The sequence below is a fragment of the Amphibalanus amphitrite genome, unplaced genomic scaffold (genome assembly GCF_019059575.1).
Source record: "Amphibalanus amphitrite isolate SeventyFive unplaced genomic scaffold, NRLGWU_Aamphi_draft 000096F_arrow, whole genome shotgun sequence".
In the NCBI taxonomy this organism is placed as follows: Eukaryota; Metazoa; Arthropoda; class Thecostraca; order Balanomorpha; family Balanidae; genus Amphibalanus; species Amphibalanus amphitrite.
In genome coordinates this window covers 207,322-226,375 of record NW_024881591.1, presented here as the reverse complement: position 1 = coordinate 226,375, position 19,054 = coordinate 207,322, and the positions used below count along the sequence as shown (strand labels likewise).

Here is a 19,054-nt window from a genome sequence, read left to right as displayed (position 1 = left end):
ATTAGCTATCAGCACTATACACTTAACAGTAAATACATGGCTAATCCACCAATAAGAAACACGAACACGAGTCTGCCGGCGGGGCTATCACCACTTCTTCCTGCCGTAGCCGGCCTTCAGTTTAGCCTGGACAATCAGGTGCGCCTGCCGCTTCATGACGGCCCGCGTGGCCATCTGCACGTCATCGCCGGTGGTGTCGCCGTCATCGGAAGCCGGCGCCGCCACCAGCGCCGGCGGCTGCCGCGTGCTAAACTTCTCCTCCGAGTGGGTGAGCGAGAACTTTGCTCGCGCCGCGCGCTGCAGCACCTCGTCCGGCTCCTGGCCCTCGAGCCGCTCCATCAGTTTGGAGACGCCGGCGGCGGCCAGCCGCAGCATCTCGGTCAGGTAGGCGGCCGTCTCCAGGCGCGAGACGGCGCGCGGCGGCGCCGGCACCAGGCTGGCACGAGACAGAGACGTCACCAGGTACTCGAGGAGCTGCCGCATGCGGGCCAGCGCCTGCGTCACTCGGTTAGCGGCGGCCAGCGCGCTCCAGTCGGTGCCGGCGGCGGCGGCGTCGTGCGCGCGCCGCCGCTCGGTGGCCCGCTGTAGCACGCCGTCCGCCGCCGCCTGGTCGTGGAAGACGGCCGCGTTGCGCTGCACGGTCAGCTTCTCCATGCGGTGCAGCAGCTGCACCTTCTTCACCTCCATCTCCTTGACCAGCGACTGCAGGTGCTGCGAGGTGTCGCGCTGCGTCTCGAAACACTGCACCACGCCCTGGATGTCGTGGCTGCCGGTCACCTCGCGCAGCAGGTTCGTGTCGCTCTCCATGTCCTGCAGTTCGCTCAGCAGGAAGCTGTTGTCGAAATCCTGGCTGCCCTCGCGGTGCTGGTCGGACATGGCGTGCCGCAAGGGGACTGACTCCTGATACATGAAGTACGCCTGGATCGCCTTACGAAGGTGAAGGAACTCGTGTTTCTGATCTTCTGCTAGCTTCCTGTAGTGTGTCATCCTTCGTGCCAGGTGCTTCTTCTTGGAGTGGTTGTCGACCTCAGCCTTAATGGTGTTCGCAACAGCATGTGTTTTTCTGTGCTGGGCGTCGTCTAACGAGTGCTGCGTGGCGGAAAGTTCGTCTTGACTGTTTTTCAGGAGTTTCTCCACCATTTCTAGAGAAGCATTATTTGCAAGCTGTTCAACACCAAGCTGGTCGCGAACATGTTTCAGTGTATGTTGTAGTATCTCGGCCTCGAGGATCCTCTTGCCAACATCTCCTATATGATTCTCTAGCGCTAAACATCTTGTATCGCCTACCGGTCCCTCCAGCTCCAAAAAGGCAACGTCCTCAACCGTGTCATTGAACACAACCAATGTGCTGTTTAATTGATTCTTTTTTGTACGGACAGCGTGTTTTAGTGCATTTAGCTTGTTTTTAAGGTCGCTTGTTTGAAAGTCTACCTCTTCATTCACATCTCTAGGCTCTTTTTCTTCAAATATCTTGCTACCATCGTGATGGCCTTTGAGAGCTTTCCTTACCAATAATTCATTTTTCCCTGGGCATAAGATAGCAATTCTTTTGGACATAATGTCTTCGCGGAGCTGTTTTATGAGCGCATCATTGTGGGCTTTCTGTTCCTCTAACTCTTCTTTACATGTTCTTGTTTCACCAGCATGTAGTTGTATGAGCTTCCTCAAATGTGCCAGGGCCTCCTTTGGTGGGATGTTTAAGCTTGTTTTAAATTTATCAAGTGGTATACACACTCTGGTGCTATAATCTATCGGTCTTAACTTTGGTTTCTTGAGCAGCATTTTGGAAAATGCGCCACAACTTCCTTAAATTTAAAATGGCGCCGACTTTACTTCCAACGAGCTCAATTCAGTGTCAATTCAATTCTTTCCAACAGATCTCGAAGCCTCGAAGCCTTTTGAGTACATGAAGTGAAAGCAAACAATCCGAGTTAAAGGATAAACTTCTGAAACGTCAAAACCATGCCGTGTGAACTATGGAGCAAACAACCCGATACCCTATTTGAAAACGTGGGTGGAGGCCTATTTCGGAAGTCGAATGTGGTCGAATGTTTTGGTTAATGCAAAACAAGGATGCAAAATCACATCACTTAAAAATGAGAGAACGGTCATGAACGGTCATTTTACAAAACGTGACATTCATCTAAAGCACCTCAGTCAATTTTATTTTCTTCGTCTTTTGCGCTTGATTTTATTTGACAATGGGAATCAAGGGAATGCGGACTTTGAATATCCTTCGGTGTGTGCGTTTTTCCTGCGGAAGATCAGCATGTTCATTGTTCGGCCCTTTGAGCAAAACAGCTACCTATTTTTTTCTCCTAAAAGTCAGATGTGCCGTGACGCATTCTGGGCGTCTTCAATTAAGCGCCGTTTAAAATAGTCGTGAGCAAAATTGATCGATATCTTCAAATACTACGGGATTTTTTTCTGATAAACGCGATAAAATATGTTATCAAAAACCTACCGTTATAAAGGAAAACATACCTAAGCTGTTTATATTACATATATGCTAGATGCTTCAACATTCCAATTAAATAAAAGCTGAGACCGGAAATCTAGCTTGTTCACCACGTAAGTACCTTGGTCCGATCCACAAGTCCATCTGCTGCCAACTAAGTCCTGCCCATAGCGCCATAGCAGACATATTTGACCGGACATTTTCGATAGGTATCAAATCTTATTTCCAATTTCCAAACATTGTAGCTATTGTCGCAGAATAGGGTCACACTTCAGAGGCCAAAAATGGCATGGATTGAGAAGAAAGCCGGATTTAGAAGTCATTCAATTCCATTAGAATTGGCTACAGCACATGTGCATTGAGTAGCCAATAGTGGTGTCAATGGGAACTTGAACCTTCGGAATTCTGATTTTCTCCAATGTCCAAATCGGAATTAGGTTGGACAATGACAGTAGACTTTGGACAACATTGAACAGTCACTTGCTAGGTACATAGCAGCATTTTTATAAAGTAATCGTGTATAGCATTACCTAATTGACGAATAGAATACTCAGCTTTCGATATGATAAACATTTTTGAGCTGGTAATATATATTAAAAGGGTATTAAATATCAGTGTTGAGTGTTTGCGTAGCTTCTGGACATCTTCGGACAAATGACTGGCCATAGGCGCGGGAACCGGGGGGGGGGGGCAGTGCGCGCAACTTCCCCCCCCCCCAACTTTGGGACGGTGGGGGGGGGGGGTGCCCCACAACTTTGAGACGGAATACCGCACTTTTTATGCAAATGTTTTCTTTTTTCCTGAAAAAGTCAAGGGATGAAACTTAAGTGGCATAAAACTCTTAAAGTACCTAGTTCCCGCGCCCCTTTGACTGGCTTGGACATTATTGGACGGACAGTCGACGTAAGATACATTTTCTGAAACTGGCACCACTAGTAGCCGAGGATCTTACTAAACATTATCAACAGATTAGGTACAGTGGCCGCAAAAAAAATCTTTACAAAGGTTAAATGTAATGCAAACGCAATGAGCGAGCCGCTCCTATATCTCTTGTACGGGGGGTACTGGCGACTTCTTTTGACATGGACATAATACATATGGTCTCAACTTGCGAAATAAACAGCAACACTGTGGTCAGCGATCATTATCAGGAAAGATACACCCTGAATTGGAGTGTCTTTGACTTGTTTCATCTTTTTCCCATAGGGATAAACAAGCACCACCTCAAAGGCACTCCAACACAGGGTGTATCTTCCCTGACAATGATCGCTGACCACAGTCTTGTTGTTTATTTCGCAAGTTGAGACCATATGTATTATGTCCATGTCAAAAGAAGTCGCCAGTACCCCCCGTACAAGAGATATAGGAGCGGCTCGCTCATTGCGTTTGCATTACATTTCACCTTTGTAAAGATTTTTTTGCGGCCACTGTATAGCAGACCTGCATTAAAACGGTTACCTGTAAAACACAACAGCAAATACTAAAAGCCAGATGAACCTGAACTAACTTTCAGAATCGATAAAACTCCATCCCTCTCTCGCACGTACACCTTCTTCTACGACCTTCTTTCGCTTATCAGCTGCTCTCAGTTCAGCCCGGCGGGCGCTTGGGGGTCGTGGGTTCATCACCGATCGGATTTCCCCGGACAGTTCCCGGATGTAATCTAGGCGATGTGTTACCAGCCAATCAGAGTCACGCCGATCCTTCCTCGTCCTCTGATTGGCCGCCCCAGGCTCCATCGCTCTCAGTGGTGAGGTACGGACAGCCAGCGAAGAGTCAGCATCGGTGTCCAATATCACACCAACCTTCTCGGCTTACCGAATGGTCACGGCTCACGATAACCCCGATTTGTCATGAGGACTACTCGGTGCACTTTGCAAGATGACTGGAACCAACAAACGACAATAATCTAAAAACGTGTATTTTAGAAGCCGCTTATAACAAACAAACAAGCAACAGAAGCGTGCCTTTTCGCTGGCTACGCTTGCCCTGATGTCAAACAATGAAAGCACTTCTGGTGATAGGACGAAATAGTTCTTTTCCTACTTGGTATAGGTACTCAGTCGAGTAGTATTTTAACCAAATACCACATGTAGCGACGTAAGGTTCAAGTGTCTTAGACGCTTGCTGCCCGCACATGCTGATCATCCCGAGACCGGTCCAATGCAGGGGAGCAGACATGTTGTCTAACCTCTCGACCGATTGGGCCCGCTCTACAGATGCATACTCTATTAACGGTCGGTGTCCGTACCTCGCGCAGAGGATGTTGATGCGAACACTGGCAGTCTCCTCCTAATAACAATCCAATCTACATGGGAGCACATGGGAAGGTAAATGCAGGAATGGAGGGTGGTGGTGGGAGGGCTCTCTTACACACGTCTGTGGAGGTCAACAAGGTCACGCGGAAGTATTTACACTGGTCAGGTCAGATACTGGGATACTAGCTCGTGTCTCATTTTAGCCTAGATCACAATTGTATTTATTTCTCTTTTCTTATTGTTTGAACTTGGATGCATTCCTTTGGTGAGACCGAGCAAGGCCCTAAACACCAGGGTGAAACATTCGTACTTCAGTCTCGCTTGGTAGGTGACCTAAAGATTCACAGCGAAAGGGGATAGAAGAACACGGCTAGACACGGCCCCACCACTGTACCGTCCCTAACCGTGAACTTTGACTACATCTGGTGAAAAAGAAAAACAAATTACCTCATAGTGACCTCCCGCTGTGCCTCAAGGCACGTTCTACGTCCCTCTCGTTCGTTCGTTAATGTATTCTGTCACAGCAGCTTTCGAGTCAAACTACAGCTACCGGTGCTGATAGTAAAAACTGTAACTCCGTGGGAACTAACAAAAGCGTTCGTGGCTATGTTTTAAGAAACAGAGGAAGCTTCTGAGAATTCCGTGACGATCTAGTCGCTGTCCGGGCCGGTGCCGGCGCCGCCCGCTGTCGGCCGGACGCCCCCGCTGTCCGACCGTCAGTGGCGCCGCCAGTCCGCCCCCGCCGGCCTCCGAGCCTCCCTAGGCGGCGCCCACGGCCTTCTTCAGCTCCTTGGTGACGCCCATGTAGGAGAGCATGGCGTCGTAGTCGTTCTTGAGGTCGTAGAAGGGCCGCTTCTCGGGCCAGATGGCGCCGGCCGGCGGCGCGCGCCGCTGCGGCGGGTCCGGGATCGGGTGGTTCTCCAGCCACGGCGGCACATACACCTTGTTGCCGTCCAGGCCGAGGTACTCGGAGTCGGCGGCGGCGGCGGCCGAGCTGCGCAGCGCCGAGCGGCCGCGCGCGCTGGAGCGGATCTCCTGGGAGCTGGTCTGCTGCTCCGAGGAGCTCATCTTCTGCACGGAGACGGAGCGCACCGAGCGCAGATACCTGACGGGGATTAGCGGAAGGGCGTCAGCGGTCACGTCACCGCAACAGGAAACTGAGGCTCTAACGACAGCAAAAGCTGACACTTATAGCAGTATGTTTCCGGCTTGGAAGGGAACGAGATCTGACCATGATCTGACAGTCTTTTTAAATTGGTGCACGTATTTACCTACATTGATGTGCTAAAAGTAGAGACGTCATTGTTGATTGTGTTATTGCTAAATAAAATCCATACCAGATGTTTAAAGTTATAATACTATAAATGGCTTCATTCCCACCCTTTTCACCAGCCCTAGCTCCTGTTCGCTTACTTGGAGGCGCGGCTGGCGGCGGAGGCCTCCTCGGCCGAGACCAGCGCGTCGCTCTCGCGCTGCAGCGAGACGGGCCGGCGGCGCGGACGGGTCAGCTCCTCCGGGATGTCAATGTCGGCGTACGGGTCCTCGCTGAACGACGGCGTCACGGCGCGCCGCGACAGAGACGACGCCCTGCGGAGCGGGAGAGGGCGCGTTCAGCTAGCGGTGTTTTTTGATGGACGAACCTACAATCCTCTGTAGTTGAGAGGGGACTCAGTGGCTATTCATTAAAAGTTCCAAAGCATTTTAATTGTTGGCGCATGCCCATAACACACATACGCTGCACGTTTACGTGGCTCATGGGCCATGGCACATTTGCCGATTACATATGTTGTGCGGTACAGTCTAACCGGCAGGTGTACTGCGGCACAGCCTACTGTGTGATATTACGTTTACGAGCCCGCCTCCCTGCAGTATCGTCCACCGACCTGATAGCTCTGGCGTCGCGCTCCATGCTGTCGCGGGTGGCCTGCAGCCGGCTGACGGAGCTGGCGCGCAGGGAGCGGGCCCGCGCCAGGTGCTCCATGCTGCTCTCGGCGGCGTCCGCCACCGACTCGATGCGGCTGGCCGAGGAGCGCCGCTGCGCCGCCCCCGACGAGAACTCGCCCTTGTCACCGCGCATCTTACGCAACAGGCGCTCGTTGAGACCCTGCTCGTCGTCGAGGCAGCTGGGCCGGCGGCGCGGCCGGCTCAGCTCCTCCGGGATGGCGATGTCACCGTACCAGTACTGCCACTCGTCGCCGTACAGGGTGTCCGAGCCGGGCCAAAAGCGGGCACGCTGCGGCAGGCTGTAGAGCGTCTGACGGTCCACGGCCGGGTCGTAGAAGGAGCGGTCGACGGCCGCCTCGGCGCGCAGGGAGCGCAGCAGGTTGTTACGGCGCCCCAGCGCCGGGTACAGCGAGGCACTCATGGCGGCGCGCTGCAGGCGGGGCCGGGTGTCAGCGACGGTGGGCTGTGTCGGGAAGGGGAGGGGTCGTGAGCCGTTAGCCGGGTACAGTGAGGCGTGCTGTAGGAGCGCGGGGGGTAGGGTGCCCGTTCCGAATTATGGGTTTTGATCGGGGTGGGGTTGAGGGGAAAGGCATGGAATATCCTCCAATTGACCGCTCGTCATGCTGTTAAACGTTACGGATATCTATTTTACCCTTCAGTCACCCAGCTCAACCTTTTTATATTAGACTTTTTCAATGCATCGATACAATGGCTGAGCTTCTTTTTGTTCGTTATTCGCTACTGTTAATAAAAAATAATAATAAATGCTACAGACTGGCAGCACCGGCTGTGCCTATAGTAGTGGCAAAGTGCAGTTTATGTAAATGCGGTACGGTATCGATTTAGTCTGGACGTGCAAATTAGATACCTATCCTTATAAGATATAAGTGCTCACTGTCCACTGTGTAAAAAAGTAGTTATCCTCCCTCAACTTCTCCATAACAGCATGTTTGGGTTTCAACCGTATATTTTCGTACAAACATAAGGCAAACATACAAATGCTTGGACTAGCACAATGGCAAGTAACGGGCAAAACTATGCAACTGGTGTTACAAACAAACGGCGTCCTATCCGTGAGTACAAAGCACAAAGGCGCGAGTCCGTCCGTCTGTCAATAATCTATAAGTTATGTAGTGGATTAGTTGTGTACCTGTATTTCATCACTTGTAACCAGAAGCTAAAAAGATTTGAGTGAACGTCAGCATCTTAGTTATTTTACAAAAGTATTAGACATTTCTTTTGTGGTCACAAATACAGACCGACGGCAGAAGCTATTAGACACTAGGCAGTGTTTTACATCAGTAGTCTTTACAAGACCCATATGTACCCAGCACTGTTCGGTTATTCAAAGCGGATCACACTCTTAGTTTCACCCGCATCATTGGTTAATAGTAGCGTTAGACGCAAAGGGGAACCAAGTTCCACTCTGTTATAAGCGAGCATAAAAGTAAGTAGCAAAACAGCGTAATACATAGAACAAAAAGAAAATAAATACGTAACGAAACACTGGCATAGACTAGCAGTGAGGATAGAGAGGTTAATGGAAATGTTATTAGCAACTCAATAAAGGCAATGTGTGTCTCCATTTAATTCTAGTCATACAATCTTTGCACTAGATTGTGTGCTCGAAATTGTCTCATCTGGTTTAAACTGTTTGGGACGATCGTCTACATAATCATCAAATCGCCACGATAACATTTTACAACCGGACATATATGGTGTCGTGCGGCATCCTTTACATATATCATTTTGTCTTCGCGTCCTTTGTCCTACCTCAACAGCCACAATTTCGTGCGGACCGACTACTGGATCAATACCAGAGTCGGGTCAAGCCGGCGCCAGCCCCCCTCACAAAAAGGATCGCGTGCTCCAAAACAACTTCCGTCCAACCAATAGCGTTGCAGCCCTTGTTGTCTCTCGTCCAATCGTTGCTTTCCGCGTAGCGGCCACCACCCAAAGAAGAGTCGGCCAACGCCCAAGTTTCTGTCATAAATAAACCTGTGTTCGCTTTGTTCAATACATTCTGTTTCCGAACTCCACGTCTTTATGTCGGGTAAGTCTGAGTTTAGTCCTTCACTTTAACCCCCGACAATGGTGAGGATTGTTTTCTGATTTCTCTTAACCAACGCCCGATTTGTAACTTCCGATGAACAGTCATAATTCATATAGTAGAATGAATGCAAAATATAACGATCGGAGCAAGCGTCATTGTACGGTATTTCATCCAGCGTCCTTTAATCATTTTCCGGGGCAGTTTTGAGCCGATATTCTCAACACCAGAATCATTCGAGACCGTCTTCAGCGTTCTGATCCGTGCGATTGCCACTCATCTCGGCAGTCCTCCAATTTCTTTCCACCGAATCTCCAACATCAGCTGTAACCTCCCGACGTCTTCTCCCCGTCTCCGTCTGACGCGCCGGCCCGCGCGCCTCTCAGTTCGCGTACCGGACCGAGCGCCTGGCCCTGGTCGCCGACGCCTCCTCCGAGGCGGCCACCTTCTCTGAGGAGACGGCGGCGCTGACCCGCGCCGAGCTGACCTTGGCTGAGCTCAGAGCCGCCTCCTCGCCGTCTTCGCGCACCGCCAGTGCCGCCGACGCCGCCGGCGCCCGGGCGAACAGACCCATCGCCTCGAAATCGGCGTCGATCTTCTGCAGGGCGCGCCGGGTGCGCGTTCCTAGATCCTCGCCCGGCTCACCGGCCAGCGCCGACGGCCCGTTGGCCTGCGCGCGCGGCCGTCGCTTCAGCGCGGCAATGAACTCCTCGGCTTCCAGATCGGCGTCTGCGAGCGCGGCGCGCGTCTCGCCGTCCACCGAGCCGCCGGCGAGCGGTCTGCCGGCGGCCGAGCCGAGCGCCAGGGCGCCCACGTCGCCGTAGATAGGCTTCTCGACGAACCGCTCGGCGAACGACTTTCTGCCGGGCGGCGGGCTGGCCGAGCGGAGCCCCTGCTTGCGGTCCAGGTAGGCGAGCATGTCCTGGTAGCTGCTCTCGCCTACCTTGTAGTTGTAATCGTAGGTGTGGTGTCGGGGCCGACGGTAGCGCGACATGGTGGACACCTGGAACAGAGGCGCCAGTCAGTGACGGGCGGCGCGGCCGGGCGGGCCGGACACGGCCGGCGCGGCGCGGCCGGCCGGCCGGCGTCACCGGCTGGCGCCTCAGTCCAATGGTACACAGTAGACAGAACACAATACAGTCCCAGCACACAGCACAGCCCACAGTCCCAGCACACAGCACAGTCTACAGTCACATCACCGACCACAGCCACAGGCCGGCCGGCGTCACCGGCTGGCGCCTCGGTCCCAGCACAACACAGTATACGGCACAGAGCCCCGCACACAACACAGAAAACAGTACAGAGCCCCAGCACCCGGCACTGCATACAATCACACAATCTCAGCACACAGCACACAACACATGGTACACAGTACACAGCTCCAGTACAAAACCATAGCAGTACGATTAGTCCCAACAGTTCGCTGACAGTCGAGAACAATGTCAAATTACAGTACAGTATAGACGTGATACGCAATTCTCAGCGGACTGAGAGATCACTAAACGATTCGGAAGAGATTCTCAATTGACCACGTCGGTTCACATGCAGTATCCCAAAATTTGTCAATTTGGGTGGGAACTGACATCCAAAGGCAAATTATTTTGCACTCTCATCCCCATTTTTAAGAGCTATTTTCCACTCCCAGTTTTACTGGCAGCAAGCATTTGCGTGGGTGGTTGTTTTACATCCTACAATCTGTCACACTTGTATACCGATAACGCCAGTCGCCATAGATCCTTTTCCACTCTATTTGAGCCTTGTGTGACTGACAGTTTTCCACTCTTATCTCCCTTTTGGGTGACAATTTCCCCCTCCGACACCCAAGCGAAAATACAATTTTGGGACACTGTTCACATGTCTGTTCTCATGAAAAGATGGGGCGATTTCTTATTTCAGTGAGCTGCAGCAAGCAATGTGCAGACGATGAAATCTTACCAGTGTTGAAAGATGTACGATTGGGCGGAAATATTTCCGAGTTGAATTGTAACCGAGCAAAGCATTTGGGTTTTGTTGTCGCACCAGTGTTACGCTGCTGTGGATGCATAGTTGTGCTGATGTTGGACTCACTCTCTGCTTGGCTATTTTAGCTTTAACATATTCAAACAGCGGTGTTAGTTCTGCTTTCATTAATTTTCCTGTTATTTTTTCTGAAGCCTGACCGTCGAGGAGTTCTTCCAGAGCATCTGCTAAAATGGGACGACTGCCAAGTCTGCCGCCCACACTAATTTTGCTGGCAGAGGCCGGTGTTGTGGAATCCCAGAACGCCACCTCACCGGTTCTGACCGGTCTCCGCGTCGTATGTCATGTTATTAGGAAGTCACAAACCTTCAATTGTGGTCTGCCCAGGCACGCGGCAAAACCTCCGAGTGATCTCAACCACAAGACATTGCTATCGGTCATCGTTTGGGCTAGCGGGTTGTGTACGGGTGGCGAAGGTCACCCTCGTGTTCCCAGTCTCGTCACGGCACAAATCCTCTGACATGTGACAGAAGGTGCGCAAATCCGTGTTGTGACGGCGTGCGCAGCATCGCTGGAGCGGCTCACTGTGAACGGTTAGGCATGTCACCCTCTCTAATTGCCCCTCCGCCACTCTCTCTCTCCGCCCCCGCCCCCGCAGCGGGCCAGGGACCGGTCTCAGCGGGTGTCGTGGCACGGGTGAACGCTCCTTGGTGACCCGGACCGTCATGGTCAGCCCGGGCCCGGGTCACTGTCTGCACAGAGCGGCTCCGGTCACCGCAGCTGTCCAGACTGGCGGGAGAACGGCTCAGGAGGCCGTCCACCCGCTCCCCTTCGCTGCTCTCCAGGCCAGGGTGGAAGGATGGTGGACCGATCATATCTTATCTTGACGGGAAATGATCGTGAATGTCAAAGCGCGGAATTAGCAGATTTTTTACATAGTTTGACGATTCCGTCGTTTCCTCCACAGACTGCAAACATTCTCTTTAAGCATTATCATTGAATTGTTATTAAAGAATATGGAAAACTAAACTCGATAAATTAGACCATGCTTGGGATCGCTTTTGAAGCTTCAACATACATTTTAAAATAAACATTCCTTTTTTCCTCGGCGTCGGCCCGGTCGTGTCCCGCCTACATGACCCGTCTCTCTGCTCCTCTAGCGCGCCCCTCCGGGCTGTCCTGTCGCCAAATCTCGACTCGAGGTGGCCCGAGCAATGCCAGCTATCTGGAGCGGGGCGACCGAAATACGCCGCCGGGCCGGGTGCCAGCTCGGCGGCCGTCCCACCACGGCCGGACGCCGCGACACAGACGAGGTCACCGCACCGCCCCGACTCTCAGCAGTAGACTGTCCCCAGCGGAACACCACTTCAATCACTGGGATATGGGCGAGATACTTATGCTTTACCTAATACCTATGTTATCACGGACTTGTTTGTGGTCACCAAGAACAACGTGTTTTATTGGACGGATTCGGAATATCTGGTACTTTATGTAACGTGAATTTTGTCCATACGTCTCGTTAAATGTTTCGTCTAAATGTTTGTCTCGTTGACTGACTTCCCTAACTGCTGTGAATTGTCAATTCAAGAACATGATTCATAAATGCCACTGTTTTTAGCGACGACAAGAATTATTTTCAAGCTGGAATCATTGACAGTGTGTTTGGCACAGGGCCTATAACCGCAGCAGCTAATACAAGACCTCAGAGTATCTACCCTTCAAACATTCTCAGCGGCAGTTATATTGAGCCCCTTTCGGCGGCCTCTGTGTCGGATTTCGTCCCCCGGTAATCCTGTTTGATCGAGCAGATCAGTGTCACTGTTGTTGTCATCCTGTTATCAAGGCCGACGGGACTGCGGTGGATGGATCACATCCGATGTGGTCCCAGAGGAGAGCGACAATAAATAAATGCGGTAAGCAGACGGCGAAGACGGACCCAGCGATAAACACCATTCCGTGCTATGATCGGTACAAAGTTGCACGAATGCTGTGCATTTTATTGGCATGTTTACCAACGGTTAAGCAATCATCTTTTCAGATGGCTCACTCATAAAATATATACAAAGGTGAACATTCTGGACAAATCCGTCGAATCACACATCCATTGAACCATAGAGCTTAACACTATTGTTAGTTGCTTAGTGATATCATCGGGAACCCTGTTGATATAATACTGTCACCGTTGCTGAATGTGTTTACGGTGACATGCATACCTATACAATCGTATTCAGTAACTGCAGCTTGAGTAAAGTTAGTGATTCCCAAGTTAAATAGTTTACCCTGTGTGTGGTCCAGGTCGATAAGGAATGCTATTGTACTATACGCAACCGAAGTCGTGACGTCACGATAAGTGGTTGGGGCATAGTCACCTGACGGCCCCGTGCTAAAGCAATGGGGCAATATTTTGCCGATCTTTCCCAATAAAACTGGACCTAGTTAGATAGTTTTAGTAGCTGAATTTAGGACAACGATGTATGATCTATTTTTCTATGAAAAAATATTGCAAAATCTAATAACGCAAAGCACAAAATTTCGTGAGAACCTAATTGGCGGCGAAGTTGACGCAGAAATACAAAACATTTTAGATCAAGAGGTTTAAAATAATAGATTTAAAATAAAAAAGATTTTCAAAATAACTTATATGGTGTATTTTATCCTTTGCTTTTTATAAATAAAAAATATTTATCCAGCTCAAACTCAAATATGTCAAACCTTACGCATCAAAATCCTCCCGACGCGGTCACAGTTCGCGTCTCAAGGTCATGTATTTGGTGCGTCAAGTTCGCCGCCTGTAACAATTTCGCGAAATTCGGTCCTTCCCGCTTTGAAATATAGCATTTTTTGGGCGTAGAAAAATAGAATATACTCAGTTTACCTAGAAACTGGCCCCCAAACTATCTAACTAGGTCCAGTTTGTTCTAAAAATACTGATAAAATTTCGTCCCATTGCTTTAACACAGAGCCGTCAGCTGATTATGCCCCAGCCACTAGTCATGACGTCACACTTTGGTTGCGTATATGGGTTGATTGGTGTAAATGAGACCTGAACGACTGTCTATTGCGACCGTCTGTCTATTGCGACCGTCTATTGCTGATGTCACTTCTCAAAAGACTTCATTTTAAGCGATGTAGGTGCCAGCGATAATGCCGTATCATTACTGTTCGGAGTCTATGAAGCGGTACCGGACTGAACTTTTAGTTTTGCCACGCTCACTCTTTTTTCTTGTCAACATGTTAAGTTTTGAACTTTTTCATATCTACAAATTTGACTAAGCTTGTCTTGATACTGCCCGTGACCTTTCGGACCTCTTATCCGGGCTGCAGAACCTGATACCACAAAATTCGGCCTTTCATCTCTCTTCGGCCGTCTCCTGGCCCCTCCCGGTTTCACCTCCGTATTCGCTTCACTGCCCGCCTCCGTCTCCGTGCATCATCTCAGTCTCCGTCTCCGTCTCCATCCCTGCTTCCATCGCCATCACTCCTCCGAGGCAGCGCGGCGTCCGGCGGGATCGGCCGCCACCATCGCCCCGTCCAGCGTCGGCTCCAGCGCGTCCGGCAGCTCGGAGAAGCCGCGCGGGCGCACCCCCATCGCCTCCAGAATCTTGTCGCTGGTGGTGGGCACGTAGTTGTGGAACTGCTGCGGGCGCTGCGGGCCGCGCACCACCGGGTCCTCCTTCCGCAGCTCCCTGGGGTCGGGCAGGCGCGCCGGGTCCGGCAGCGACACCCCCAGCGCCTCCAGCAGGTCGTCGCTGAACGTCTTGCGGTGATACTCAGGGACGGGCGGCGGCCGCGGCGGCGGGCTGGCCCGCGCCCGCGGACCGTACCGGGTCGAGCAGACGCGCTCGTCGAAGGAGCGCGCTGCCGGCGGCCGGGCCGTGGCATGCCAGCCGCCGTTGCGCCGGTCCAGGTAGTCGGTCATCGGCTCGTAGTAGGCCTCCCGCAGCCGGTGGATGTAGTCGTAGGTGCGCTTGGTGCGGCGTCTCCAGTTGGCCCCGATGACGACCGGCCGGCGCGGCCGCTGCCAGGACACCCCATCTCCGTCATCCTCGAAGTACGCGCCGTCGCCGTACGGATCTCCGACGTCTCCGTAGTACGGGTCGCCGGCGTCTCCGTAGTACGGCTCTCCGAGCTCCATCTGGAAGCCGGACGGACGCAGCGTCAGCTCCTCTGGCGTGGAACTCCGGGAGACGGGCAGTCGGACGCTCCTGATCCGGGGAAGGGCTGCCGACAGATAGACGGGCACCGCTCCGGATCCTTCCACACGGACAACGATAGAGCGCGGCTGGCTGGAATATTTTATGTTGGTTGCTTTGCATGCAAAATTAAATTTAATCCACTGGAGTACCATTAAATTACGAGTTAAGCGCCTGTCGTTAAGGAAACGTAATGAACATAAAGCAAAGGTTGTCCAATTCACCTGTGTCCAATTCACGAAAACGTCTTCAACCAGACAGCTAGGACTCGTCCAAAGAAGGGGTGGCCTTAGCTCTCAGACGATGGAACTCCGCACCACGCCGTACGCGCTGCACTGCTCCAGTAATCGGATGGGTTCGATTCGTCGGTTCCCGGTGGTGCATCCCCACCGCCGGTGACCGTCGCGTCGTGTTTGAGTTGGCACTGCCGCTGTCCCTGCGGCCTTCTCATCGGTCTGCCCGGCTCCCCGGCCTTCCCATCAGCAACCGCGGCCAGCGCTGCCGGCACCAGACCAGCGGACCGCGGCAGAGCGGCCCGGCCTCGACCCCAGACACCCGCGGGGCGTCGGCGACCCTGGCCGGGCGCCAGGGTCCCCTCCAGTCACCCTGGACACCGCTCAGCCCGCCCCCGAGCTGGGCGGCCGTGCCAGCCCTCTGCCGCTCCCAGCATCAATAAACCCGCCGGCGACGCCAGCCATCAATTAGCAGCTCGGTGTTTTTGGATCGGCGCCGCTCGGAAGTCGTCTGATGTCGTGCGTAGGTGGGTTTTATCGGAAACAGAAGCGAGGATAGTCGCCGTGATGTCACCGTCGGGTATTACCGTGATCACTGACATTAAACAACCCATATAACCATCAATGCAACGCACCAAACGGGCCATCGCGCCTCCAACCTGATAAATGACCATTTTCCCGGCAGCTGTTTACATAGAGACCGTTGCTCTTCAATCGATCGAGCTCCTTCACGATGCGGCGCATCTGTCTCGTTTTTCGTCACCGCTCTAGATCTTTCCAACATCAGCTGCAGCTGCTGAGCATTTGATGACACTGATGACGTTGATGATGAAGCAGGCAATCCATCCTCAGCTCGGCCCCAGTCTCAGCTGTCCAGCGGAGCGGTAACTGCAGGAGGGCTGAACAGTGAACAGAGTCCGCCGCTGTCCGCCGCCGGCCGGCACTGACGGCTCCTGACGGACCGGCTGCCGACGGCTCCTGCCCTGACTAACGATGACGGCTGCTCCTCAGCTGTCAAAGCCATCTGTCAACTGTCACCTGAGCAGAGGATCCCGACTGACTCCGGCACGCACTCCCGTACCCGCTTTCCTGAGACGTTCTGATCTGCTGGTGACTTCAACGGTGATGTGACAGTAACCTTCTTAAAGAACTCGCAGTCTGATAGACGCCAACGCTCAAGGCCCAAACATGCCACAGGGCCCAAACTTGTTAGCCATACAGACAGCCCATCCAAAGGGCTGTCTGTTTTATCTGTATATTCATCAGCGCCAACTCCCTTGAGCAAGGTCGGCGCCGCGGTCCGTCCAACACCTTGACAAAGTGAGCCACTGACATGACGGCCATGGCTGAGCTAAATCCAGATCTGTCAGACCTCAACTCCGTCCAACAGTGTGAGCGCCCGTCGCCCTTGCGGCGATACAGCGGGAGCGGCTGTCTTGGTTACTATTCGAGAGGTTTATTATCTTCACCGTTTAGGTTTTATTTTTTAATTATTCATTTTGCTGCTTTTGCATGCTGTTTTTTATTGGCCATACGCCACAAACGGGCAGAGAAACAATAAACCTAGAGAGTAAAGCCATAGTGTAATAAATAACCATAGTGTTATTTATTTCACTATGGTAAAGCCTATACGTGATCGTATGGAGGCATATCCTGTTTGCAACATGTTTATACCCACACCTACAAAGAATAATAAACTTATGGCGCAACAAAACGTTCACCGACTAGATTCCCTGTAGAGATAATCCCTCCACATAGACGGAAAATTAACCAATGTCCTTGTCATCCGAATGGAACCTTTATCTCCACCAAAACTGACGGTGTTTGTCGTGCATTGAACGTTTGTTCGTACACAAACAGCTCTGTTTGGCTTAGCGACAAAAGACTCCCGCCCGCTTCCGTCCTGTGCGTGCGAACAGGGGCTTTTTGAGTGCCAGTGTGCTGACTGCTGCAGTGAGTATTGCACGGCTACCAGCAGCTCCCTCTGACACTGGGACGAAAAACATGACCTTGTCGTCTGAAGGAAAGTGATAATCTTCTCATATGAAGAGAAGGAGCAATAGAAATGATGTGACGAATTGCTGTGTCCGCTTTTTGCGGTGTCCGTCGGAATTCAGCAGAAGCGCGCTAGAACGGCGCGGATGAAGTGTCCCTGACAAAATAAAGGACTATTGTGAGGTCGTGAGTAAGGTGAACGGATGGCGACCTTGTGCTTCGTATCGCAGCTAAAAATATGAAACAAAGGACGCTACGTCAACCCTACACAGTCGCAGAGAGAGAGATAAAGAGAGAGAGAGAGAGAGAGAGAGAGAGAGAGAGAGAGAGAGAGAGAGAGAGAGAGAGAGAGAGAGAGAGAGAGAGAGAGAGAGAGAGAGAGAGAGAGAGAGAGTATAGCGCCCCTGATTTCAATGCACCTTTTTATCGAAGCCATAGGTACTTAAATCAGTCAAAGAATGCTGATCCTACGTGGCCCCCGGGATGACGACATAAGGTCAGATCAATGTCGGCGCCCAAAGTAAGAGTCGCATTTATGTCAAATATGTATATCGATCAATTGATTCAAAAGCTCTACGGTGCATAGTTTCAAAGATACTTACCTCCGGGTGAACAGTATGTCAGCGTCTTATTGACACAACTGCAGCGAAGGAAGCTTGCAATTTGTTTAGCATTTATCGCGCATATTGGAAGAGGCGGTGTGATGGATGTGATGCACGAGCCATGTGACAGGCCATATAGCTTCGCTTCGTCGATGTTGCCTATGGGAACGAAACTGCTTTGTGTACCAACCCCACCGACGTACGAAGAGTATTGAGCCTCCCTCTGTAAATCTCTCCCGGATTGTTCGACCCCGCCCCCTCTCGCCCCTCCCCGTTTCCCGTTTCCCCGCAGGTCTCGGGCGCGGCTCACCTGTCGGAGCGGAGCGGGACGGACTCTGGACGGGGACGGACCAGCCGCGGCCTCCTCCACTGACCGAGCGACACAGACGTGTGCAGGCCGAGAGAGACGCGCCCCGGCGGCACCGCCCAGCGGCTGGCATCCGACCGCGCCAACACAGGGCGGTCGCAGCGCGCGCGCGCCCTGACACTGGCGCGCGCTATTTTTGAGCGCGAGCGCGGCAGTCTGATCAGGTGGACGGTCGCGCCTTTTCGGCGACGGGACGGGGGGACGGTCGTCTGGGGTGGGGGAGGGAGACTAGGCCGGTGTGTCACCGCTCTGGGTCGAGGGGAATTCAGGCCACTGGCCGGCCGCCCGAGCTGACCGCGGAGCGCGAGCGCGCCGGCCCCACTGATCGGCCCGAGTGACGGAGCCGCCCACCGGGGGCGTCTGACGGGACACAGGTGTCTCGACAACGACTGGTGTCCCACTCACACCAGACATCAGCTCGGAGACAATGATAAGCATGTCCAGGCTATTTGGCATCAGCATCACATAATTACCATATTGGTACTCTGCTGTGTAACTTATAAGTAGGAAATAATGTCTCATTCAGAGCGCTATCGGCTATATATATCGTGTTTGTGGCTGCAGCAACTTAGCACCATATCGAGAGCGTATACCTATAATCTTCTAGAGAATATTCTTGTCGTCTATTAGGATAGACGGGAGGATTGATATTTAGAGTCATAAGACCTATTTGCAGGCAGAACCTAATCTAACCCTCGACACATATCATACCTACGAATTGCTGGCGCTCATATTCCGACAGTACACACTCATCAGTCATCACAGAGGCCGGCGAACGATAAAGTCGAGGTATACGAGCCGTCAGTCATGTATTTGATTTTTGAAGCGCATTGCTACTACTCATTGAACGCAGTAGTAAGACTCCAGCTAAAACATGGCGAGTCATAGGTACTGCTACCTAATTCCCGGAATCCGAACCCAATAGAAAGCACGAACCTATATTCCTTATTCGCTTCAAGCATAAATTGCAATGAGTGTTTTTTTTACTAGCGTTG

At 52.1% G+C, this 19,054-nt stretch overlaps 2 protein-coding genes across 2 annotated transcripts; both read right to left on the bottom strand.

The window, feature by feature from the left end:
- Positions 1-87: 87 nt before the first annotated feature.
- On the bottom strand, positions 88-1,140 carry LOC122380351. Its single transcript, XM_043363437.1, has 2 exons — positions 566-1,140; positions 88-436 (listed from the first exon to the last, which is right to left on the bottom strand). The coding sequence occupies exons 1-2, from the start codon at positions 1,138-1,140 to the stop codon at positions 88-90; spliced, it is 924 nt and encodes a 307-aa protein (XP_043219372.1).
- Positions 1,141-4,672: 3,532 nt separating this feature from the next.
- On the bottom strand, positions 4,673-18,211 carry LOC122380318. Its single transcript, XM_043363373.1, has 4 exons — positions 18,003-18,211; positions 6,600-7,090; positions 6,130-6,303; positions 4,673-5,821 (listed from the first exon to the last, which is right to left on the bottom strand). The coding sequence occupies exons 2-4, from the start codon at positions 7,079-7,081 to the stop codon at positions 5,476-5,478; spliced, it is 1,002 nt and encodes a 333-aa protein (XP_043219308.1). The 5' UTR covers positions 7,082-7,090; positions 18,003-18,211; the 3' UTR covers positions 4,673-5,475.
- Between the last annotated feature and the right edge of the window lie 843 nt (positions 18,212-19,054).

What these genes read in the sequence shown, in the direction of transcription:
- LOC122380351 (XM_043363437.1), bottom strand. Translation starts at nt 1,140, where the DNA reads ATGGTGGAGAAACTCCTGAAAAACAGTCAAGACGAACTTTCCGCCACG. An exon ending in CAGCGGGCCACCGAGCGGCG is followed by an intron (nt 437 to 565) that starts GCGCGCGCACGA and finishes GTCTCGTGCCAG; the next exon opens with CCTGGTGCCGGCGCCGCCGC.
- LOC122380318 (XM_043363373.1), bottom strand. Translation starts at nt 7,081, where the DNA reads ATGAGTGCCTCGCTGTACCCGGCGCTGGGGCGCCGTAACAACCTGCTG. An exon ending in CGCGACGCCAGAGCTATCAG is followed by an intron (nt 6,304 to 6,599) that starts GTCGGTGGACGA and finishes CCCGCTCCGCAG; the next exon opens with GGCGTCGTCTCTGTCGCGGC. An exon ending in GCCGCCAGCCGCGCCTCCAA is followed by an intron (nt 5,822 to 6,129) that starts GTAAGCGAACAG and finishes AATCCCCGTCAG; the next exon opens with GTATCTGCGCTCGGTGCGCT.